At 39.7% G+C, this 26,570-nt stretch overlaps 1 protein-coding gene across 4 annotated transcripts in view; it reads left to right on the top strand.

Annotated features, from left to right (window-relative positions):
* Positions 1–26,570, top strand: part of LOC127370171 (transcription factor 4) — a 237,152-nt gene that overhangs the window by 29,923 nt on the left and 180,659 nt on the right. For all 4 annotated transcript variants that reach the window (XM_051411970.1, XM_051411968.1, XM_051411969.1 and 1 more), the window contains 2 exons: positions 25,393–25,448; positions 26,343–26,418. In XM_051411970.1, coding sequence (XP_051267930.1) covers positions 25,393–25,448; positions 26,343–26,418 — 132 coding nt within the window. The remainder of the gene's footprint in view (positions 1–25,392; positions 25,449–26,342; positions 26,419–26,570) is intronic.

Genomic DNA, 26,570 nt, shown 5'->3' with positions numbered 1-26,570 from the left:
CAGTGAGGCCTGTTTTTAGTCAAGTGTCACGCTCTGCCCTTCTGACATCTGGTCCCTGAAACCTCTGGAGTCCCCAGGTGTGTGTGTGTGTGTGTGTGTGTGTGTGTGTGTGTGTGTGTGTGTGTGTATAAGTCCATGTGCATGTCTGTGTTTGATTAACTAACCATTCCCTGTCTGTATGACAGATCCTGCCAATACACATGTAGTTATTGTAAACCTGCATTTTTTACTGAATTACTCAGATCAGAGTCCTCCCCGGGTCCAGTTTTATTAATCCACAAAGCTAAGTAGCAGGTCCAACCTGTTACCTACAATTGTCTCCAAGTGAGATCCAGACCCCGTTAATATACGTTCCACAGTCACTCACTTTGAAGTGCTTCATTTTTACCTGCACAATTTGAAGTAGAACACATAGAAACATAAATTTAAATCATAACCTTATTCTGTTTGGCAGAATCGATCATCACCAAAATAATTAATTATAATTAATTAATTAATTTTAAATTCTTCTGATGTCCTGGCATACAGATTTTACCGCGAACTGGGCACCCTCATCATGGTCATCCTTTTTGGGTGATTTGAGAGTGGTGTTCTTGTAAAAGTTGCCAATTGGTGCAGACACTTTTTTTTTTTTAGAAATGATATGCTGAGCTTGCGGCTTTCACAATATAAAAAATAAAAACAATTATATTGGCTTATGATAATATTAGCGGATTTAGATGTTAAAAATTCCCTACAGAGCCATTTTAATTTCTGAATACTCCAGAAAAAAACAGCATATTGTTGTTATCAGTTTATTTTTACCTGTGTCTGTACCCATGAATTTTTAATAAATATATTTCATTTTTGTGGGTTACCCGGTGTGTACCCGCTAGTATCCGACCCAATGCAGGACAGTTAGATCAACTGCTATTGCAAACTAGATAGCTAGTTATATTTTTCATGCTCTGGTTTTTTTTTTTTTTTATTCTTCTGCACATACAGTACTTCACAAAAAGCATTTTAAACAGTGTGCACATTGGTAACCATCACATACCCGCCAGAATAAATACCCTTGAGGGCTGCTGTTTACTGGAATTAATGGGAGGACTGGGACCTGTGGCTGTGTTCTCAGTGTGCCTCATACCTCCACACATCAGTGTTTTACCTGTAATCACGGCGAAAAATGCCGTCCTGGGGATTATTTCTGCAGCACTTTTCTCACTGTGGATATTTTAAAAATAACCGCAGCCCAGTGAAATAACAGCAGGCTCTCAGAGGATGAAAAACTCTCACACACATGTGTAGCATGTTAAGTGTGAATTAATTGGATTGCTGCTGTTTTCAGCCACACTTTATGAATCTCATCTGTGGAAGGATGTGGAGTTTGGTTTGCAACAATACAAATTGGCCTGATGGCAAACAAACTGGAGCAAATTAGCACTGGAAATGTTTACCTGTTTCCTTAACAAGCTGCATTCTCACTCTGCTGAGGCTGCCGCAGATTCTCTCCACAGACTCTAACTGACTACAACTGTGTCGTCCTCTGAGTGTGGGAATGTTTCACTTATCACATCACTGGAACAGTTCTTTACTTATTGTGTATTTGTGTGTGTTGAGGAAAAAACAGTTCAAAACATCAAATTGAAGTTTTGTCAGAAAAACTTCAATTGGATGTAATGTCAGAAGTGAAAATAACAGTTATATAATACATGTAATAGTTATATATATGTTTTCATTAATGTATAATCACTTACATTGGCCACCATAGTTTCTCCTACATGCTCGGTTAAGTCAAAGTTGGTTGGACTCTACAACTTTACCTTGATGCCCCTAAATCAGTGGTTCCCAACCAAGGGACCTCCGCTAGCCCTCACCAAAGCATTACAGGGGGTTCTTTCTTCTTGATTTTAAGGCATGCTACAAAACCTAAAAACTATACTCAGTAGGCCTATATCTCTTCATACTGCGTTAGCTTTGTTCTTGTACGGAAGCCCATTTTGCTCCGCGACCCCCACATCCATATGTGTGTTGCTGAATGTAATAGCCTTGTCTAAAAAAAAGTAGTGATGTAGCTACTTGTGAAAAAGAAATGGTCAAACTTCAAGAATTCATTGTCTTGGCAATGTGGTGTAACTTTGATTAGCACCCCACAGCTGGCAGGTGTGCACTCAGTGGCCAGTTAGAAATATCTATATGATTTTTACCCCATCGACCAATCGATTAGCTGAAAAGTGGAATTTCAGTCAACCAAGATTTTCAGGCTTCCCACATGGACCTGGAAAACCTAGATATTTAGAGATTAGTTTTCCAGTCATGGAAACACCTGGAAAGGTATTAAAGTGACCAATAGCCTGGAAATAATCTATGTTTTCCAAGAAAGTTAATATTGTATTAACCTGTGCTGTGGCCAAATAAATGTTACAGTAAGAAGAAAGCTGTAGTCAATAGACCTTTTTCACAACAGCCATTTTGACACAACATAGTAGGGTAAACACAAGTGTTACCCTTGATACTGATGAAGGCTCTGTTCCATTTAATGCAGTAGAAACTTTCCAGTGAGCCAACCTGTGTTTATCCTACTATTTCATGTCAAAATGGCTGCTGTGAAAGCAGCCTATTTCACAAGTGGAAAAATTGGCTGTGGTGAGAATAGTCAGGCAATCCACGAAAGCGCTCTAACACGGAATGTTCCATGAAGGATGACCACCTATGGCTGACCACCATGTGAGAAACTTCTGGAAAGGTCCTGGAAAATGATTTCTTGATTTCTCTGGATTCCCTGATTTTCTTTGGTCTACCGCCCTAGTTTCTACCGCCTCATTAATGTCAAGAGGAATCTGACTCGTTGGCAGACATTACGAATACCTGTATAGAAACAGACAATCTTTTCGCTGACGGTCTTGTTTGTTTATGTTGGTCATATAAAGCATCTGTATTAAATTTAGTTAAAACTCCTTGTGGGACATTTAACTAACTGTATGATATATTAATGCATTTGGTTCTATTTTTGACTTCTCTGATAATCTTTTTTGTGTCATCTGTTGGGGGCTCTGGATTTTATGAAATCGACCTTGTAGGATGTTAAGTTCTGAAGTCGCCTCTCTTTAGCTTCAGGTGCATGGTTGTTTTTAAGAGGGGAGGGGGGTTTTCAGGACGTCCCAGGGGTCCTTTAGGGGTTTTCAAGGGACTTGCAGATAAAATGAGGAACAAGTTCATTGAAAAGTGAGAAAAATTAGGTTTCAGTCTCCTCCCTGTCAGCGCAGACCAGAGCCAGTTGAAGAAGCCATTTACCTGATGCTATTTTCATGTGTTTATGTATTTGTATGCAGATAATCTTTCTGATATGTTTTTCAGCTAATGTTCAGACCTTCCACTGAGAATCAGTCGTATTCAATATTTACCTTCTTCTTTGAGCGATTTTTGCTTCTCTGCCTTTTGGCTTCTCTGTCGCTTTTTTACATGTTTAAAACAGACACTGCAAAAGTTAAAAAAAAAAAAAAAGTGTATTCACTTGTTAAATTTTGCTGTTGAAAAGGATAGAAGTGACGGTGGGAGGATGGACGAGGGGAGGGAAGGGGGAGAGTCAGGGGAAGGAAAAAAGGAAGGGAGGGCAGAGCGAGGAGGAGCGGGAGGGATGGATGGAGAGGAAAGAGAGGGAGCGGTGCTGGATAGGAAAGAAGGAAGTGGAGAGGGAGGAAAAGAGTTAAAGGTGGAAGTGGAGAGAGAGAGAGAGAGAGAAAAAGAGAGACAGTTGTCGCTGGGGGGAAAAGAGAAAGCTGTCTCTCTCTCTGTCTCTCCATTAAATTTCACAAATTAAAGCGGTATTATCTTGAAATATTTAAAGGTTAGATGAATGTCGATAATGGATCTCGACAGCCATTAAGCTGTAATTGCTCTCTAATGTAGTTAGTGAAAGACATGGGATACAATTTTGCAGCAAACACAGAGGGGGCGAGGCTGGAGGGGAGGAGGGGGAGTGAGAGAGAGAGAGAGAGAGAAAGAGAGAGAGAGAGATGAGGTTGGTTTTCTATTTATTGATTTTAGTCACAGCCTCTGATTTAAACCAGAGCTGTTGTTCTCCGCATTAAGTCTTAATGAGGCAAAAACAGAACATGATTAACTATTCAGAGTGAGACAGCACAGAATGAGAGAGGGAGGGAGAGAGAGAGAGAGAGAGAGAGAGAGAGAGAGGTTAAAGTGAGGAAGGGTTAGAGAGACGGAAAAATAATATGAGAAAGACCGGGTCCAGGCCTCCCGGGCAGAGTTCGGGCCAAAGTCTGCTGCCGGAGGTCAGGCTCGGACAGAATGAGATACATTTTATACATATTTAATATTTTAATCAATAATGCATGCGACAGTAATTAATGACTGATATTTATTTGTTTTGATAATAATATAGTTTACAAGTTTAAATTTATTTATGTATTTAAAGCAGGAATTTAAGTTCGGGTCGAGCTCAGACCCAAAACTGCTTCAGTGGTCCGGTCTCAGTTCGGGCTTGCACAGAATTTTTTCGGGCTCAGATCAGAGCTCTTTATTTATATATCTTCAAAATAGAATAAACAATAGCTTTTTCTTATTTATTTGTTTTATTGTGATTGTGTGGTACATAATGAAGCTGCTGCCCCATTTCAGTGAAAACTGCAACATCCCTTTTTTTCTGTTCTTTCTTCGGGATTGTGGTCCACCCTAGTGTCCCAATGTCAATCTGTGGGGGTCTTCATATGGTTAATAGCAAACACTGGTGCTCACTTCTACTTTAATCCTATTTTTTTGTGCCATGATGTTCTTCCAGCATGATATACTGAATATTTACAGTACAGTTTATTCAAACATGAGCGTTTGGCACTGAGGACGTGGGTGGACAGTCAGGAAGTGGATTAGAAGTTGAGTCCAACTGTTGAGTCCAACTTTTCAGTGTCACCTTGCAAGCCTACAGGCAGCCAGTGTTTTTGTAGTTTTTCAGTGATGCACACTTTAATTACACACTTCGGCAGCAATGTGGTCCATTCAGGAGGAATTTGTAACATGGGGAGGCTCCTCGGGGTGACAGGTCGGAACGTGATTTCTGAATTTCAGTTCCCAGCAGCTGGTGGAGAATTTGAGTCTTTGAACAACCTGTTGAACCTGCAGCGTTCTGTCTGTCCGTTATGGGACAATATAGAAACCCGAATAATTGATTGTTTCATGTATTTTTATAACATCAGGATGTAGCTACTGTAGGAGACTGAACAGAAATGTGCCTGAATGCAGCGTGCTCCAATGGAAGTGAAAACTCACTTCTTCTTCTGCAGAAATCTAATCAACAAGTGCAGAGAGGGGCTGAGAGAATGTCTGCAGAGCGTGTGTGTGTGTGTGTGTGTGTGTGTGTGTGTGTGTGCGTGTCACTGTGTGCGCATCTGAGCGTGTCCCTGCAGCCTTGCACCCATGCAGACATGCTAACTCGTTAGCGGCTTCTCACTCCTTGTTTCCAGAAAAGGAGGTGCCATCCAGGTGGCAATCCCACGATGCACCTCTCCCCAGCCGGTGTTAATGGTCGCCGTTGGTAACAACCTCGTCAGGGGAGAAAACAGGGAATCTGCATTTTACGGGGGGGTTGTACCTTTCTCTCTTTTTCACCTTTCAATAACTGCTAATAAATACTGAACTAATCAGTAGTAGTAATTATCATCTACATTCAGTCAGATTTTCCAAAATACCAAATATAACAAGCTGAGTAGAGTATATTAAAACAGTAGATGTATACAGTGAGAAAAAAATATGTGTACATAGTAAGAGTGAAACTAATATGCACCATCATTTCCATTCAATGTGATTTTGCAGTTTTCTAAAGTGACTGTTTGACTCAGCAAGTACAGTGAAGCATGACCAGAGGAAACAGGACGTGTAGCCAACGTCATACAGTCACAACCTTTTCCCGACATTAAGTGGAAATATAAATACCAGCGAGTTCCTGGTAAATTTGAAAATGTATGATGTTTAGACAATTAAGCTAATATCATTTACATGCTGTGTGGTAGCAGTACGCATGTTGTAAAGTGTTTATAAAAAAGGTGTGTTAGACACAGTGACGTTACAGTTATTCTTATCATTGATTAATCTGCCGATTTTTCAAGTAATTGATTCAATGTTTGGTCCAAAAAATGCCAGAAAATAGTGAACAATGCCTGTAATCATTTTCTAAACCAAACATGACATTTTTAGATTTTATCTGACATCTGTTGACAAAAGCGATAGTGTTTTCACAGCCTCGATTCATTGATTTCAAGGGGAACCCAACCGAATTCGATCCAAAGTTACAAGTTCTTCCAAACGGTTGATCATACACACTTTTTTCCCTTTTGATAATATCTGAACTGCTCAAATTAAACTAGTTTCAGTGTATGGAAATGTCTTTTAATATCATTATGGAGAATATACATTATATAATATGTGTCCACATACTTTTGTGTATTTATGATCACTTTTTCCTGGTTTTGTCTAGCCCCCTTAGTTCTAATGAAACCATGAACGCAACTATCTAGAGCCAGTGTTTGGTTTGCCCCTTCTGGGCTACTGTAGAACCATGGTGGCTCAACATGATGGACTCTGTGGAAGGAGACCCGTGGCATATATTGATACAAATAACTCATTCCAAGGTAACAAATACACAACAGTTCCTATATTCAGGTGATTAGACATTAAACATACCTAGAAATATTGTATTCTGGGTTGAACTGGAACACCAACTATCAGCCGGACCTTATCACCCAACATCAGTGTCGGCGGCACTAACACTCTTTAGAGGTTGACTGGGAGCAAATCCCTGCAGCCAGCTGCCCGTGGGTTTGTAATAAGATATTCAATAATCATAACTCAATAATGGGTGTAATGTTTAGGTGTCCACATAGTTTTGGCCATGTCGTGCAGGAGAAGAGGAGAAGAAGAGGTGCAGATTCTCCCTCTTCGCGTCTCTGTTGAGAGACTTCTAAATAATTACTGGAAGAGAGAAACAGACAAACACATTAGTTTCAGTCTCACTTATAATCACTGTGTGTGTGTGTGTGTGTGTGTGTGTGTGTGTGTGTGTGTGTGTGTGTAGCCAGAATTAGCAGTGTTGTTAAGCACAGAGAGTGAGTCTTACTCTCAGTCTTTCTTCTGTGTCTTTATGTATTCGCTGGTTGTCATCTTTAATAAAAGATAAAGATTAAGAAAACATTGTGTCCTCTAAATAAGCGCTGAAACAATTAGGCAATTAATTGATTAGTTAATAGACTGAAAATAAATTGACAACTGATTTTGATTTGATAATTGATTAATTGTAAAAATCACAGGGAAAACTTGTCAAATATTTTCTGGTTGCAGCTTCTCGAATGCGATGATTCTGTGTTCATTCTAAACATTACATCTTTGGGTTTTGGACTGTGACAAACAAATCGTTTGAAAAGATCACTCAGGGATTGCGTCACTATTTCACTATATTTGTAGAGACTAAAGGATCGATCAATCAATCAAGCCCTAGTCTAAATGCTCTGCTTTTTACTTTAATTGTACAACATCCACCCGTTACAGGTGGCAGGCTGGCGACTGGTGACCTGCTGGTAGATAAACTGTTCTGTAACTGGAAGGTCGCACGTTTGATCCCTGGCTCGCCCACTGTGTCCATCAACATCCATCTTCTTTCTGTCAGAGAGTCCTTGAGCAAGACACTGAACTACGACCTGCTCAGGTATCACAGATTTGGACTTACGGATGGACAAAATAACAAACAAGGTTGCGTTCTTACATTGTTCAAAATGTTTAAACGAGTTTATGGTTTTCTATATCAGGACGCAGTGTGCTTGGTTGGTTCACCACTGAAATAATACCCATGTACCCCCCTGAACTGTAATAACGGACCATCATGCCCAATTTATAATTTGTCCAATTTTTTTAGCTTACCACTGATTAGCTGCAAAACTAATGACATTTAGTGCTGCCATTGTTTCCTGCCACAGAGCCAATGAGAGCAGCTCAACTCGCGGTATGTCACCTCCGCTGGCTCCGACATGGCAACAACCATAATGCCAAACTCCACAAACTAATGGGTGATGTCACGATAGGTTCACACTTGGTTTAGTGCTAATTAGCAACATTAGCATGCTAACACGTTAAATGGTGAACATGGTAAACATTATACATGCCAGACATACTAGTATTGTCATTCTAAGCATGTTAGCATGCTATTGTTAGCATTTAGACTCTTAGTCCTGTTTGTGTCCTTTCTCCAGGTTATTTGACCTTTTCCTCTGCATCTGTTTCATTTAACCCATAATTAATTAGGGTATTTATTTATTTTTTTACCTTTTTGTCCAGCCTATTTGAAATAAAAGGCCTAGTGCAGTAGTTGTGGCACAGTATCTTATTTGTCAGCTGACTGAAACGCTGCTGTCAGGTCATTTTAAGTAATGTGCATTTAGCATGATGGACGTGTGTGTAATAAACCACTGAGCGTCAGACTGACATGTTGAGCATTTGGTGCCTCAGAAGGATTAAAGTAAAGTGAAGGAGGAAGCAGTCTGAATCAGCTGCTGTAAGGTTCCGGGTGTGCAGGTTGGGGGTTGTTTCTCTCTCCACAGACTGACTCTGTGTGACTGATTTCTCTGTAAATGGCAGCTAATTCTGCATTGGTTTCAGTGGTCATCTGTTATTAGCGGGTTGGATCAGAGCTGATGGAATTCACCTGAGCCCCCGCTCTCACTTCCCCATCACCGCCACAAACAGACTGCTACATAACTAATGCACAGGGTCCTTCCTGTACAGGTGCATGTGGTGTGTGCGTATGTGCGGCTATTTTTAATCCCATCCCAACCGCAAAGATTCACGACACCCAAATTTATCATGTCAGACTGTGGTAGCCGCTGCAGCTCCTTTTGGCCCAGAGTCTCACTCCTGATTCAGTCTGAGATGAAAGACTCAGGAAAATCTTACATATTGTTAAAATGTGACATCAATCCAAAGCTATGAGCTAAAGGAGGCTAAAAACGTGCGTAATTAAAAGTATCTTACTCTAGAACAGAGATTTCAGCATGTGAAGGTTTTTTAAAATGATCTCAGGTTGCCTTTAAAAAGCACCACATCCTCTTCAGATTTCTCTCTGCTGTTTGTTTCATAAAAGCAGTTGTCACCTTTTCCAGCAGCTGATTTTGTAAAGTGAAGTGAGTGAACCTCTCCGTCTCCTCGGCGGTATCAGCAGGAGGGGCGTGACTGGAGGACGAGAGCAGAGGAAGAGCTGATAGGAGTCGAACCCCTCTGGCTCGGGCGCTCAGTCATGTTTACACTTGACGACAGGACGCCATGAAAGAGCGAGGAGAGGCGGAAGATAAAAGGGAAGAAGAAAGAAAGTAAAGGGTGGGGGGGAGATGAAGGGAGAAGGGGGGGGGAGGAGCAGCGAGAGAGGAGGCAGAGAGGTGAGGGAGAGGGGAGAAGAAAGGCAAGAGGAGCAATACAAGAAGGAAAGGTTGTTTTTAGTGTTAATGAAATCAGATAAAGGTGTGATTCAGGGTGAACAGTGTCAGCGTGACAAATTTAACCTTAAAGCCTCGTGCTAAAGTTTCATTAGAGAGCTCAGGTAAACCAAACCGGCTGCATTCAGGAGTGTTAGCATTCATTAGAAACAATATGTGAGGTGACAAGCTGACACACTGGTCACAGCTGAGATTCAGAACAACAACATGGGAGGAAATCGGAGGCGTGAGGAACAGTGTGTAGGATTTTGTGGCGTCTGCCGATGCAGTTGCTCATTGCAGCACTGTCACCTCACCTTCCCCTTCCAAACACAAATGTGTGCCAGTGTTTGATTTGTCCATGGACTACTGGAGAAACATGGTGCCAACAGATCCTCCCACGTGTTGCACACTGGATCATTAAGTTGCCATTATTGTCATAACTGGCACCCTGATAGGAGTAATGTACTTTGAAAAACAATAGAATGTATTCGGGATTTACCGTCGAATGGGTCAAATCAAATTACCCTTACAACAACATGCTGGCATAAACATCTACAGGTGTACTGTACTGTTTCTTTTGCTTAAGTTTTCATTGTTGATCATTTTAATTTAAAGATCACGGAAGGAAGAAGTTTGCTATTGCTATAGCGTTAAAAAAGTTAAAATTGCTCAATTCTAAAGACATAAACAAAGATGTAATTAAGTAACCTAATATTTGACAATACAACTATAATCTAATTTCAGATGTTTTAGCTGGAATTTCATGTTAACTGCCCACAGGTGTCTATCAGTGTGGTGTGTGGAAAAAAAGAAACACATAAATACAAGTTGTTAGTTGCTTTATTTCTCCTGAAATGAACTTGACATAAGATATCCCAACTTCCTAGAGACTATAGGAAGTTGCTGCATCAGAGAGAAATAGTTCTACCACATAGCTCCCTGTAAACCACAACTTGTTAATTTTACATTTCTATTTGTGTACAAATTAATAAAACAAGATACAACGTGCTAAGTGAGCTAGATTTCCCCCCATACCTCTAGTCTGTATGCGAAGCTAAGCTAGATTTCCGGATCTAGCTCTGTATTTAATGTACATTTCTGAGAGTAGGTCTGATTTTCTCATCTCACTCTGATCGGGGAAGCAAATAATTGTACTTAAACTATTCTAATTCCAACTTCGATTTGGTTAATGCTACATTTATTCATCACTGATTTCTGCACCACCCAGTAAATATGGGAAGTGATCCAAACAAAATACACCCACAGTGAAACTATGTGCCCAGCAGGTGAAATTTGGTTGAAAAAGGCGCTGTAATGTCTGCCAAAAATGCTGCGGCATTATGGGAATACAAGTCATTTTTTTCCTGCATTGTCATCAGTAAGGGAGGGGGGCATGGGACAGATAGCATGGAGGACCCACCTGTTTCTGTGTTTAGAAAAGGAGGGATGGAGGGAGGAATTAGCCACCTCGCCACTAGTGATAGAAAAAAAGAGGAAAACAAGATGGAGTGCTGCTTTCTTTATTTTCCACGCTAATTAAAAGCAGATGTCAAGGTACAATTCTCTGAGCTTGTTTAACGCAGCACAACTGTTTCCTGATTTACTTTCTAGGCTTCTCTGCACTTGTTGAGAGACCATTTCTCTTCTCCTCATCCGACCCACTGGACTTTCTCCAGTTTCGAACATCTCTCCGCTCCCTCCTCTCTCCCTCTCTCCCTCTCTCTCTCTCTCTGTATGATTAAGCTCGCTCGTCCCTCCGCTTGCATTAGCTCTAAGCTGGCAGGTGTCTATGAGATAGAGTTTTAAAAAGCCAACAAACACAAAAACCTCCACAGAGAGAAGGAAGCCTTAATTGAATTGTCAAACACGAATCTACCCAGAGACTTTGACAAAAACTCATCCGAAACACTGTCTGTCTGTGTCTGCTTGTCGTCTCACTGCCTCATTGTCCACCTGTCTTTCTGTCTGTTTGTGGTTGGGTCACTGAGTGTTCAGGGGGAATCCAAGGACCAAAGCTTCAATTAATAGCCCAGGCTTTTATTTGCTTCAATCACTGAATTCAACCTTCCCTTTGTATGGGGTAGGCCTTTGATTCCTTTTGCATAAAACTCTTACTCAGCAAGGATGGGGAATATTTTATCACATTGTTTATTCAAACCAGTATGAATATCACTTCTATATCATAATAGGCTACAGAATAACATATCTATTATGAATCCTCCATTTGAGCTAGAGAGACAAACAGCGCATCTATGCCGACCTTATTCAGAGAGAGAGAGAGAGAGAGAGAGAGAGAGAGCCATATCTACTTTAGATTTTGTAGCGAGCAGGGTAACGAAAACAAGAATACCCAACAACATGGCACAGGAAGAAGAGAAAGTTAGTCGACAGTGAGCAATGGACATCGCATGACAGTATTCACAACGTGACTCAGTGTACTGTAAGAGATTTTATACATCCAAAGAACTTCTATAAAATCCAGACCAGGCCTCTAATAGAGACCTGCCTTTATTTGTCAAAACGTGTAGCCACAGCAGGCTAGTAAAAGGGACCTGCATCTAACTGGGGACCCCGGGATTTTAATTGAAGATTTACAGTATGCACGTCTTGAAAAGTTGTTTACACTTTTTAAACTATATATTCAAGTAAAAAAAAATGTAATGTCAACTACCCCTGGGTTGCTATAGAATCCCCAGATTCCCAGAAAAATTACCAACAACATGACCTCAGGGTCCTCAGTAGTATCTACAGCAATCTGTCTCTAATGTTCTAATTGTATCCAATTTACACGCAGCCACTTTGTGTGTTTTGGGCGATTTTGCTATCCATTTTCACTGTACTCACACAAGTGTTAATGGATCCAAAAAGACTTCAAGGGAGATTATTTCCTCTAATTAAAGCCAGATGTGGAAAAAGTCTAAATGCCTCCGTCTCTCCAAGACACATATGCAATCTTTACTTCTTCCAAGTGTATCTACGGCAGTTAGCGGTCAGTGGAAGTAAGTGTCTGTCCCCTGTGACAATGGCAGCGGAAGTCCCACTGAAATTACACTGAAATTAGCCATCGTTCTTTATGTCACATACAAAGTTGTAGCATTTATCTAATCTCTGATCAGTGTAATCGCCGAATGATCCGTGTGGGTGAGAGAGCACTGATGCGTATGGGTAAGGGAAGACGAGGAAAACGTTAGCAGAAATGGGCCTGTAGTATTTTCACATTGCCACTCAACATCTCAGTCTCTTGACTTCAGGGAGTAAAGATCATTATGACATCAACATCAGCCACAGAAGAAGAGCAGATTTTGCATCAATTAAACGTTTGTAGTGAAGTATTCCATATTACTTACTCCATCCACTCATGAAAATTGGATCAATATGGATAAAAAAAAAAAAAAAAAAGTATATCCTCTGTATACCTTGCATTACACCACTGGCTTCAGGTGCATTGCCTCTGAATTGCAATAGGATTTGTATATGGCAAAGTGTATGGGACACTTGAAATGACAAGTGTAAATAGGTCCACAGTTGCATCTACACTTGACATTAGAAAATTACCTCATTCACCTACTACTCACGTAATGGTGTTCCATTACATGAGTAATATATCAGCGTCACTAGGTGCTATAATAACAGCACCTAGTGACGCTGAAGTTAGTCATCTGTATACTTGTCACGTTGGAGCATCAGGAATTAAGCAGCTTCATCTTCAGTACATACAGTCATACAGAAAGCATAACATGCTGCTGTAACTCCTATCTGATCCCTGATCAGTGCAACTGTTGCATGACCTGTGTGGATGAGAGCTGTGAACGTAATGGCAACCCAGTGTTAGCCCTTACTCCATGCAGCCCAGCCATCCATGTGTTTCTTAAAGCTGGTGAACAGTTGTTAGCTTAACTGTTTTTATTTATTCTTCCTCTGCTGTTTTTAGCAGTTAGCTTCAGGTGCATCACCTCCATCCTCTGTACTGGAGTTGAGCTGACGCCTAAACTAAGTGGTTTCTCCATAAAATAAGATCCAGTTTCACCAAAATCAGTGACGTAGTTGGTGGTGTGTGACTTAGTGCGGTACGTGACTTGGAGGCAAAAGTCACACAATGATACAAAAGATAGTGAAGCTGTTATTTTAAGGTTGAAAAGTTACATAAAGTTGCGTTCAATAAATTATATGAATGTTATATTGTTTTGAAAACATGGGGTCTTCAGCTTTCAGAATCTATAAACTAATTGCTTGTGGTCCAAACTGTGTCTTATTACAACAATAAAGTCATAAATATAAATGTTGCAAATATAGGTGCAAGTCGTAATCAAAAGCTCTGAGATCAGTTGCACTGCAACTAGAAATTCCAAGCTTTCCAATTACCTAAACACACCACGATTGGAAAACTCATTGGAATTGGAACTCATCTGTAGTCTTTTCTGTTTCCTGAGCCATAACTGTTATATAAAAATATATCACAGCAGCTTCATATCTGTATATTGAGTATTGTATTAAGTAGATTAAACCAGGTTTTATTGTCTTGAGCTCCGTGTAGTATGTATGTAGGGACATTAGTCATTAGTAATTAGTGCTTCAATGAGAAATTTGAGAGAATATTTAACATTATAGCATCTAAAACATTGGCCTGAACATTATACTAATTCACATTTTTCTATAGGGCTTTCACAGTTTTTATAAAGCTACTGAAAAAAAAAATATTTCAGTCATCACTCCACAGTCATGTTACTATTAAATCAGTAACCACTTCAATAAACTCTGTTTCCCCCCTCTTTTTTTTCATTCTGCTTACAACTAGTTTCCAGCCAGCCTTTGGCTCTGTGCCTTCATCTGAATTGTTCTCACTTAGTCTTTATAAAAGTTTTGCTAACTCTGCTGCTTTTTAGCTTCCGACCAGTTTGCACACAGATTTTTTTTCCCCCCCCTTTTTTTTTTTTTGGAGTTTCCTTTTGTTCCTCTGGTTGTGATGGTGTGCAGAGATCTAAGCCACAGTTGGCTCGGCTTCACATGGGCCTGTGTGGAGAGACGAGGGGGTTTGTCAAAGGAATCGCCCGCGCCGCTTATTCTTCTTCCACCACAGAGATGGGGGGAAAAAAAACAAAACAAAAAAAACAAAAAACAAAAAGGAACAGCCTTCTTATTATCAATATTAATCTCTCTTTTTGGAAAGGCCTCTGTAGGCTCTGAGCTCGGCTGTCTTTAAAAAAAAACACACACACACAACGCGGCTGATTCAAGAAAACCATGTTTGAACTTGTTAATGTTTTTTCTCTTACTTTTTCTGTCTCTCCCTCCCTCCCTCTCTCTCTGTCTCTGTCTACATGAGCTATTCTCTCTCTTCATTTAGCGTGCCATTAGCTCTCCAAGCTGTTGTTTGTTTTCTTGCTTTAATGTGCTTTTTTTGAAGAGAACAGCGGAAAAACAAGCAAAAAAATAATAAAAAAATTGCACAAGTGACTGATACATAAAGCATGTACAGTTTTTGGAGTGTGTGTGTGTGTGTGTGTGTGTGTGTGTGTGTGTGGGTGTGTGTGTGTGTGTGTGGGTGTGTGTGTTGGTTGCTGCCACTGTATGTGTGGTTGCATGCTTATGGAAAAGTGTGTGTGTGTGAGGGCACTGGCACTAAACTTACTTGGGTCCAGATGTTCTAATTATAGAACGGCTCTGCTGCCTAATGACAGGAAACGCCGGGCCTGTGTGTGTGTGTGTGTGTGTGTGTGTGTGTGTGTGTGTGTTCAGAAATAGGTTTCTGACAGACACACTGACACATTGACTGAATGCGCGTGAGACAGACACATGAATGAAATTCTCGTCATTAACCTCTTGAACTGCGATTTCCTTCTTAAATTTCCCCTGAAGTAGCCTCAGAGTTTGAGAAAACCATACGTGCATTTTATGCGACAGATTTACTTTTCTAAAAACTATGTTTTGGAGAGAGACGGGAGACGTAATTGCAGCGCGGGTTACGTTCACTGGCAACATCTGTGCTAGTCCAGAGAAGTCACATTTATATACTTAGAGTTATACATAGGGATGGGATTGTTTGAACATTTTGGATGTAGTGTCAAAATGATGTCTCAGTTTCGGTAATAATACCAAATCAGTGCAGTTATTACAGTTTGATGAATACACACATTTATTTCTACAGTGTCCCTGCTTTCATTTAACTATAGAAGGCAAAGTTATTAAAGCACTTTATGTAAATAAAACTGTTTGGATTATGAATCAGAATAAATAAACAATGAATCTGACCACAATGCACTGCAGACTTTGTGTAATTAACAGCTCTGTCCTGTGGAGCCAGCACTGGAGAAAGGACCCATCATAATCATCTTGGGTGACGTTAAGCCCAGGGTGCAGAGACGGTGCCCTTGCAAAATGGTGCCGGGGTTTAGGGATGTGCGTGATTCGTCAACTAGTTGGTTATTTAAATTGCTAATCTTGCTAGTTGCCACCAGAAATGCTAGTCGGTTAAACTTATAATTGTATGTTATTAATCTGCAATGCTGGTTAACTGCATCTTTATGCAGTCACCCACTAGTGTGGCATACAGCTCCAGCAGTCGGAAGACCCCCATCCCTGTCCTAATGCCACTGCTGGTTTTAAGAGCCATCTTTGTCCAACTTGTGAAGTTATAGTCCAGCATTTGGTTATTGTGGTCTGCTTTTTGATTCTACCAGCTGAATTTTACGATCCTCAGACACAAGGCTGGTGGAAGAAATGAACTGTCTTGTAGCCTGGTGTTTTGTCAAGATGAATGTGCTTAACATGTAAAAACACAACAAAGAAAACATGTTAAGGTTTTCTTTGCTTACAACATATAAAATCTGTTACTGTAGAAGGAGGTTAACCTATGTGTAAGGATGTGTAAGTCACCAGACAAACCTCTTTTCCTTTCTTCCTCAACTTGCTGGTTCATCTCTAAAGTAAATTTTATGATCATTGGGTTTTGAACCACAAATTAATAAATGCAGATTTTTGTCCTCTATTATAAAAACCTGTTCTTGTGTTACATACATGTTTTTGTTCTGCGTTGATGATGGTCATTCCTGTCCTCTCGTCGTTACTATGGTAACAAGATGTCAATCGATGTGGCATCTCCATCCTCATCTCCAACTGTCCTCTCGATCAGAGCTCTGTAACCACGGAGACGGAGGATGAGGAGAGTTTTTTGTATCAAGGTTCAGATGGAGATGCCGTCTGCAGCCCTGCCATGCTTAAAGGATCCTCGGGAAGGTTCAGAGGGAGTACGCTCTCTCTGCCAGTCCCCGGATTCAAACAGGCAACACTGGGGGAGGGATGGAGGGAGATTGAAAAGGATGGGAAGAGAGGGAGAAATGGAAGGAAAGGGGTGAGGGAAGGAGAGGAAAGAAATGAACATGAGAGAAGACAGGAAGGAAAGGAAGGAGTGCATGACAGAATGGTCAGAAAGGAAGGAGGGAATAAGAGGAGTAAAAGAAGAAGAAAAGGAGAGAGACTGAAATAAAAGCTGAAAGGGAGGGAGGGTAGAAAGCAACAAGGAAGCAGAGAGAAGAGGAATAAAGAAAGGAGACAAGGGAAGAAAGAAAGAGAAGAAAAAGAAAGAGGGAAGAAGGGGCGTAAAGGAAGGACAAAGGGAGAGAAAGAATGGAACAGGAACCAGAAAAGAGGAGGAGGCAGAGATTGGGAGAGATGTAGGAAAGTGAAAGCAGGAAATACGTTTAAAAAAAGAGGAAGGAAGGGGGGAAGAAGAGAGAGGAAGAGTGATGGAAGGAGACAAAGAAAAAAAAATAGATATCAGAGAAGGAAGAGGGGGAGAAAGAAATGGAGGAAAGAAAAGAGGGAAGCAATGGAAGGAGACGAGGAGAGAGAGCATGAATCATGTAGCAAAACAGGACATGGGCGACTTCCTGAATGTGATCATTACATCACTTCCTCTGCCTGTCCAGCCACACACACACACACACACACACACACACACACACACACACACACACACACACATACAGTGGGATTGTGGGTGTTAGACACTTTAAGCAGCTTTAAAGGAGAAGATACAGAAACGTAATCTGACTCTTAATTCTTACTCTGATTTTAGTGTGTGTGTGTGTGTGTGTGTGTGTGTGTGTGTGTGTGTGTGTGTGTGTGTGTGTGTGTGTGATTACCCAGGATAATAACATGAATGTAGTTCAGCACAAGAAGCTTCTCTTTGCATTATATAAAATGACTGAATTAGATCTTTCTGTCATCCTCCAATTTTTTCTGTCTCACGCAGTGTGTCACCCTTGGTCTTTTGGTTTAGAATGCAATCTCTTGTTTTTTCCTCTACTTTCTTTGTTTCCTCTATCTCCTCCTTGTTTCCTCTCCTCCACTGTCCATCTGTCCTAGGTCCTCTCCTTGTTTCTTCTCTCCTTTCCTCTTCTATTTCTTCTCTCCACTACTTATCGAAACTCTCCATGAGAGTTTCTCACTATCTCTCTCATTTGTTTTTCCAGTCATCACCTGTCAGTCACACGGTGGGGACAGGACTGTCACGTCTGCTTCCTTTGAATTTCTCTGTTCTGTGACGTTGGCTATGTGTTTTTCCATCCTGTAAACGATATGAAAACATAGCTGTGTCAGATCCAGGTTTCTGAAGGGATGCATTTGAAACATGGAGTGTGGGTTCCATCACTTAAAATATAATTTCAATGTCTCAATATGTTTTCAAAGCTGTTGAAATATCTTATCATATGGCATTAATAGGTGAAGCTAAAGTTATTAGATAATAAACAACTTAATGAAGTTGTTCCTGTTATGGTACTGCAAGAAGATGAAATCGCATTTGAAGCAGAATTGCTTCATTAAGCTACAGTTATTGATTTTTGGCTAAGAGAGACTAAGAGAACGTGAAGAGTGAACCAAAACCGTAAAGTTGTGGGCTAGAGAGCTAAACAGCACTAAAACCTGTTGACCTGCAACTGAATTGCAAAAGGAGTGAGAAGTGACATTTTGACACAGCAGCACTAGGGCAAAACAGCGCAAAAACAGAAAACAAAGAATATCACAGTAAAAACATTGCTAATATTATTAATATTAGAAGATATAAAAACTATAAATTAAAGTATATACACTATTTGTTGTTCAAGTAGGACATGGAGTGCAAAATATAAGCTGAAAATTAAACTTGACTAAAACTAAAAAACTAAAACTAAACTAAAACTACCAAACTACTAAAGTTACCATTAATGTTAACACCATTAAAAAAAACAGTGAGATTCAATTTCATGTGGAGGAAACGTATTGACGTATGCATAATACACTCGGGGGGTTTCCGTTATCCTCAATACAGTTGAAGAGTTATTTTGGTGCAGCAACTAGAGGCTGTTAAAGGTACTGCAGCCTAAATCACTTCAGGTCTGACTTACACAATCAGCTGTGCTGGCGTCTACTTGTTCTTAACCACCAAGAAATTTTCATATCACTCAACAGCAGCAAAAGCAGCTACCAGATATTTTGGGGCAACAAAGAGAGAAGCTTTCATCAAGGGGATACAATAACATTATATCAAAGAAAAGAAAGAACATTAAAACATTATTTTGTCAGATAGGATATTGTTTGATTTTCATTTGGTACAGCTCAGTTAAGTTTCAAGTCAATTCCAATAAATGTTGTCTTCAAGGCTGTTGTAGCTCATTATGGCTGCCGTCGTTTCCATGGGAGTTGCAGTGTCTGAAATGTTCCCAGTTGGGAAGGTGTAAAACTGTTTGATTACACAGCAGAGTTTGGCTGAGAAAGACTCTTCAGAGTATCTTCAGTATGATATGAAGGTTAGAAAACCACTAGGGTCTCTTTTTCATCTTGTGTAAAAGCGAAATGTTTTTATATTACCATTCACACAGAGCTCTTTTTCTTTTAACCATTATTGTGATTTATCTGTTGTGTTTCATTGAATCTTTATACATTGCCGAGGCCCATATGTCGACTTCTGATGATAATTTCCCTTCAAAACAAAGATTAAAAACAATTATGTTTTTATTTCTTGATTTTCAGGAACCTTCCAGTTAACAGGAGTGTGTTTGATTTGAGGAAATTAAAAAATGCCTAAACAGATCTGATGACAGTCAGAAGTCTTTCTGATCACCACATGCTGTTTGACGTGTTTGTCTGTGTGTGTTGGGGGATGGGGCAGGCCTACGGTTAATTATAGAGTTTGGTTGGAGACCAGATGAGAACAGTGGGGCTATAGAGCTCACACAGGTGCGCACACACACACATACACACACACGCTTGATGTTCTCGCAGCATGACCACTGTCCTCATTTCTGTCAATCAGAGACCATTTATTACCACCATCAACACGTGTGTGGCTGTTTGTAAAGGTCTTCAGTTCTCAGCATTCTCTTAGATTACCTTTACATAAACTAGTTTTGTTGAAAAAATTGTATGGTTTCATAAAGGGCGGCTATGGCTCAGAGGCAGAGCAGGTTGTTCCTTAATTGGCTCCTGGTGCCACATGTCGAAGTATCCTTGAGCAAGATACTGAACCCCAAATTGCTCCCGATGCCATGCATGGGTGTGTGAATGTGTATGAATGTTAGTTTCTGTTCGATGGACTTTGCCATCACTGTGTGAATGTGTGTGAAAGGGTGAATGTGGCATGTAGTGTAAAAGCGTTTTGAGTGGTCGGAAGACTAGAAAGGCACTATACAAGTACAGGTCCATTTACCATTGAACAGTAAAGGTAAATTTGGCAGCAAACAGCCAGTTCAGTGTAGATTTTAGACTGATTTCTGTGTCAGTAATTAACTTCACAAAACCCCAGAAAGTATTTTTTAGGTCATAGAACATCCAGTCACCTGTTATATAATTAAGGCTGTAAAATGTATCGCACATATTTTTAATAAAGACCGGGTGAAAACAGGTTGAATTTACCCACTTTATGTATCGAGGCACACAGGTAATCATTTTAATTCTAATGTTTTGTCGTATGGTATTATTACTGAGTGCCTTTCCATCGTGGACTGCCCGTGGATTGTTTCATAGGTTGTGACTGACAGGTTGCATCCTCCAAAGGGTGGAGGTGGCTATGGTGATTCACTCATTCACATTTCATTATCAAGGGATATGATAGGCTGTTTATGAGCCAGGGCGTATTTGTTATGTGCTTTAATGGCATTTAAGTGAAACTATCGTTATTCTATTGAACAATTTTCGAATTGCTATTGATGAACTGTCTATTGCCGATACATAATTGTTTTATAGCAGGACTACATATATATAATCTGTAAACAGATCTGTATAAACAGATATCTGCAAGAATCTGTAGGCAAGGGACCAAGATTTTGGCATAGGAAGTGTTCTGGTTTCCGTTTGTAGTCTGAGTAGTATTGCCCAATCATGTTTCAGTGAGCTTTGGTTGCATGCAGGTAAACAGTCGGTGTGGAGAGCAAAAGAGGCGGACCACACTGACTGCAGTGCAGTCTTGGAAAGGATCGATTTTCAAAAATACTGTATCGATTTTGAATGTTTAAATCCCTAACAGCTACATAGCAGTGTTGTAAACATAAACTGAGGGCTAAGATGTTGTATGTTACAGGGACTGTGATCAGTACAAATGCAGATCTCACTGTTCTGGTTGCAGATTTTTTACTTTATTTTACTCTTTCATTTTTCTAAAATTTCATTTTCAAAAATCACAATGTATCGCCTTACAGTATTGCAATATATAGCGATATATTGAATCGTAACCCCTTTATCGTGATATGCATCATATTGCCTGGCCCAATCTTGGAACCCATCAGCTATTGTCCGAATTCTTGGCTTTTTATTAGCTTTTTGCTAAATTAATATACATATGCTGTTTAGCAAGAATGTGTCTTTCTCGTCATTCTTGAGTAACAAGTTGCTAATCGCACTCCAGAGAAAGTCTTGTCGGATGTCTGTTATTTTTTTTCAGGATATCAGCTGGCTACACAGTGAAAGTGTAACCGTGTCATCTTGTCTTTGTGACACCTGATAATATTATCTCTTTGGGGTTTGACCAACTGAGTGAAGCTACAGGTGTCACAGTGTTCTGGACCAAATATAAAATAAAATATATATTTAAAATATTATATAAGCTTGACTGGCCTTCACACACAACAGATCATTTTATCTAATTTAGTACAAGAAATAGTACAAAGAGCTGGTCAATGGTCATATAGGGTACAGGCCTGTTTTTGTCCTCAGTGATCTCACACGCACACACATGCGCACACAAACACAACTATGCACTATACACACACACGCTAACTGTATTAATAGGAGTCTGTTTTGTGTCAAGCAGGTCTTAATAGGATCAGTGTGAGAGACATGGAGCTGTCTGTCAGTCTAAGTTCATTAACTGATGATAGATGACCTGAACCTTGCGTGTGTGTGTGTGTGTGTGTGTGTGTGTGTGTGTGTAGGTGAGAGAGAGAGAGAGAGAGAGAGAGAGAGAGAGAGAGAGAGAGAGAGAGAGAGAGGTATGTATGTGTGCATTTATGTGTGTGTTTTCCTGCTTGTGTGTAAATTCTCTCTCTCTCTCTCTCTCTCTCTCTGGTGTAATTTATAGCCCTCAATCGGAGGCCTTATCAGGTGCAGGACACATGGATGCCTCCTTCTCTCCTCCTTCTCTGCTCCTCCTCCACGTCTTTCAACTCTTGCACACCAACTTGTATTTTTCTTTCCCCCTCTTCCTTTCCTCTCTCTCTTCCAATCTTTTCCCCTATCTTATTATTCAATACTAAAGGATGCTTTCTTTAATTGCTGCCCTCCTCATCCTCTCCATCTTCACCTCCAGTTCTCCTGCATCTGGACCAGCTATCATCAAACTCTCCTGCTCTACTTTCATTGAATTTCCCTCCCCTGTCTTCTCCTAACCTGTTTCAAAACAAACTTTATTTACATGACAATATATGTTGCTAAAGTGTAAAAAATGAAGTATATCAGCTTGAAAGACAATTTCAAACATTTGATAGGGATTCTTTACTTGTTCCCTAAAAACATCTGATCAGGCGTGTGTTCCCTATAGCCTACCCAATCCCTCCAGTGTGTGTTCCCTTAATTCAAACAATCAAGTCTGTGTTTAATGATGTTTGTTTATTTGATCAAGTGTCTAATCCTGAAGTCCAACCAATTATGTGTGTTTTCCCATAATTCAACTGATTGTGTGTTCCTTAAACCTGAATGGTCAAATATGTGTTCCCTAAATCATGATAATCTGGTGTATGTTCCCACAATCCAACAGATCAAGTCTGTGTTCCCTGATTCCAACAGATTAAGTGTGTGTGTTCCCTAAAACCAAACAATCAATTGTGCGTTCTGTAAATCCAGCCGATCCAGCATGTGTTTCCTAAATCCATCTGATCAATAGTGTTCCCTAAATCTGAATGATCAAGTGGGTTCCCTAAATCAAACCAATCCAGTTCCCCATATCCTGACAGAAATGTTTTTTGTTAAATTCATGTGATGATGCCTGTTGCCTAACTATTGAAGTGTGTATTCCTAAATCCAGCCAATCGTTGTGTGTGTCCCGTTTCCTAAATCAAGCTAATTATATCATGTATTCTCTAAATCTGCTTGGTCCCTAAATCTATCTAATGTTTCCACATCTATTTTATGTTTCCTAAATTTAAATTAGTTTGTGTTCCCTAAACCCATGTGTCTATCAGTTGTTTAGAAAAATCCTCTTGATCATTGAACATCCATTCCCTCAACCAAAACGACTCTGATCAAGTGTATGTTCCCTAAATCCAATTTACCATCAAGTGTTTTTTGCGTAATCTTCACTAAACCCATAAATTCTATTCTTTTCTACAAACCCAAACATACTTTTGTTGAGGTAGCGCCTTTTGGTGTGACTCCAAAAGGCTTTTTGTAGCTAAACCAGTTCATTTCTATTGGGCTAACAAAATCACACAATCACGCACTCAAACACAGATAAGCTGACATTCCAAATGACTCGACAATGAATGTAAGCTGCTCACTATACACACGCTGACACAATAGAGGGCCTATTGAGGAGAGATTTGTGCACTACAATGCATGAGACAACTGTGAGTGCATGTGTTTGTGTGTGTGTGTGTGTGTGTACTGTAAGTGAGAGCTGTGTTTGCACATTTCAGTCAACCTGAATGAACTGATTTACCTGTCATGTACAAAATACATCCTTCCCTCTCTCGTCAGTGTCTCTCAACCTCTGTACGTCTGTCTTTTCCAACTAAGGCCTCATATTTAAACAACAAAACAGACTATTTGTCAGTGTCAAATGGCTATTACATGTTCTATTACAAAGTTTTTCATGGTTTTGGTTAGGAAAAGCATGGTCATCGTTGTTGATGGGAGATGGGATATAAATCACTGGCTCCTATGTTAAGTCACACATTTTATATTTTGTACCCTGGTTGTAAGACAGTGGTGAACTATATTATTCTGTTTGTTAATCTAATGTAATTTGTGGTTATTTTGTCAGCCGATACACAACTTTGGTCCAGATTGAAATATTTGAACAACTATTTGATTGGTGGATTGCCATGAATTTTGTATAGACATTCACTGTCCTCAGAAGATGAATTCTACTGACTTTCGTATTCCCCTGACTCCGACTGTCACCTAGCGCCATCAAAAGGATGACATTTTTGTTTTTTAGTGAAATATCTTAACATTTTGATGGATACATTTTGGTACATACGTTTACATTCACCACAGGATGAACTGTAATAACTTGATCCACTGACTTTCCATCTATTGCACCATTATCAGATCACCTGTGACCTCTCAGTCAGCAGACTGACCTTTGGCAGATATAACATCATGGATCCAGTGATGATAGAGGGGATTAGTGGTCTACAGGAGGCTTAAAGGACCATTAAATTTCATTGAGACACATTAAAGGCCTTACAATCATAATCAATAATGTTTAATGACATGGAGAGTGAATGATATACGCCGCTGTAGTTGATTATAGACTGTACAGTAATATTATATGTAGTATTAAGTGTTGAAAGTGATGTGATGAAAGTGATGATCGCTCACATGATTATGCGAGTGATTAAAATGTCGATCTGAGGACTGATGTTGACTATAGCAGCTCCTGAATAAATGTTAACTGAAAACAGTTGTTTAAAACAGTGAGTCCCAACCAGGGGTACTTGTACCGCTCGGGGTACTTCTGCTGTTGCCAGGCGGTACTTGGAGAGAATGTCGAGTAGCTGGACTAATTTGAAAAAACTGAACTAACAATTTCATTAAAAAAAATACATCCACATATTGCTAAAACAATTAATGAATTAATTAATGAAAACTAGCTAGCAAGTGAGCAGAGGAGATAAAATGGGTAGCTAAAAGTACGGGATAAATGGTTGGAACACACAGCCTTTGCCACTCCATGTGGTTGTAATACGAATGCAAACTTGACCTAACTAAACTAGACATTACATTTGTATGGAAATACTGTAACATCCACAATGTGATTAATAGTTATAACACCCAGTTTGAAATTTGTTCAACACATTTGGAACATATCTGTTGATGTTAAAGAAGGGTTACTTGAGTTCATCAGACTAGGTTGAGGGGATATGTTTAACAAAAAATGATGGGAGCCACTGTTCATCAAACATCACATGTAGCATAGATATTTGTATTGTCAAATTTTTTTTTTATGAATTTAAAATGACTTTCTGTTTACTTACTTTACTTTTTGGATATATAATTTTTCTACTTGTTGGTTTTATTTTCAGTCATGGTGATGACAGTATTTTGCTGACTGTTGCTGTTTTTTATATTTTCCACCTCCATTTAAACTCACCGAGGCACATGAAGGGATTGGATTTTCTGGGTCATTTATTTTCCCAAACTGTATTTTTCCTCCCGGATTATCAACTCTTACTTTCCTAAACTTCAGTGCAATGTTATGCTTTGTTTTCTATCGTCTAAATCTGTCTTTCTCTCTCCCTCTCTCATACAGATATGGAGGAGAGAACGAGTGCAGGGTCATGGGCGAGTGGAAGTCGTTCTTCCAAGGTAACTACTAACAACAATGCTACTACTTATAATTATTTACTTTAATTATTTACTTATTTACTTTAATTGCTGTCAAATACATTTTTTTTTAAATATATTTTTAACATTGCAACATTACTTCCATAAGAACTACTACTGCTATAACTAATGCACTAGGGATGTACTGACATGTTACTGACCTAAGCTGTTTCCATCAACGTATTTTGGTGCGCATTATATTGCATTAGAAAAGGTTGATGCAAAAGTCCATCCTGTTTACTGTATTGTTTTCACCATTTGAGGTTCGACTGGCGGCTATATCCTGACAGTAGTACATGAGACAGATAATCTGTGGAGAAAAAAATGTTCCTCTGGCTCCTCCTAGTTCTCCTAATGGCATTTGCAAGAATCCACCGGGCCTGAATAAAAAAAAAAAACAATCAGAGCAGAGAAACACAGAAAGACGGTTTGGGCTGGTAGCTTGAAGATACTGGATAGTTGAGTCTCATTCCCAGCCTTGATATTTGACGTCCTAACTGACGTCATTAGCGCAGCAATGTGAGAGTGGCATCAATCTTCTCATCTCTTGGCAACAAAGAAAACCAACTTATTATAAAAATGTCAAACTATTAGTGTACTCTGCTGTATCAGCTGTATTATAAAATACAGGAAAATATAAGGAAAATATAAATATGAAACTGATTATTAGTATCAAAAGACTCAGATGAGGCCATCCAGCAGTGTCTCTGCTACTTCTAGTACTACTATTGGTACGTTGACTACAGAGAGTGCTACTGTTGCCTCTGCCAATCTGATTATTACTACTATCACAAGTATTTGCTGTTAGAAGTAATGACAACTACATATAATAATGAAATATAGCTGTTCACCCCACATGTCTGTGTCTTTCTCCAGAGTTATGCAGATGGATCTCAGTACATGGCATCACATGACAGTCTCTCACCGCCGTACGCCAACTCCAGGCTAGCAGGTACGCCACAGGCCGTGTGTGTGTGTGTTGTTATTATTTTACAGTGCACTCCTTTCTTTCCATCTACTTTGGATCCACTGCTATGTTGGGTTTGATCTGACAGTGTGTGTGTGTATATGTGTGTGTGTGTGTGTGTGTGTGGGTGCAGAGAA

Source organism: Dicentrarchus labrax, unplaced genomic scaffold, assembly GCF_905237075.1.
Source record: "Dicentrarchus labrax unplaced genomic scaffold, dlabrax2021, whole genome shotgun sequence".
Lineage (NCBI taxonomy): Eukaryota > Metazoa > Chordata > Actinopteri > Moronidae > Dicentrarchus > Dicentrarchus labrax.
Note: the sequence above shows the minus strand (reverse complement) of the source record. Positions and strands in the feature narration are given on the sequence as shown.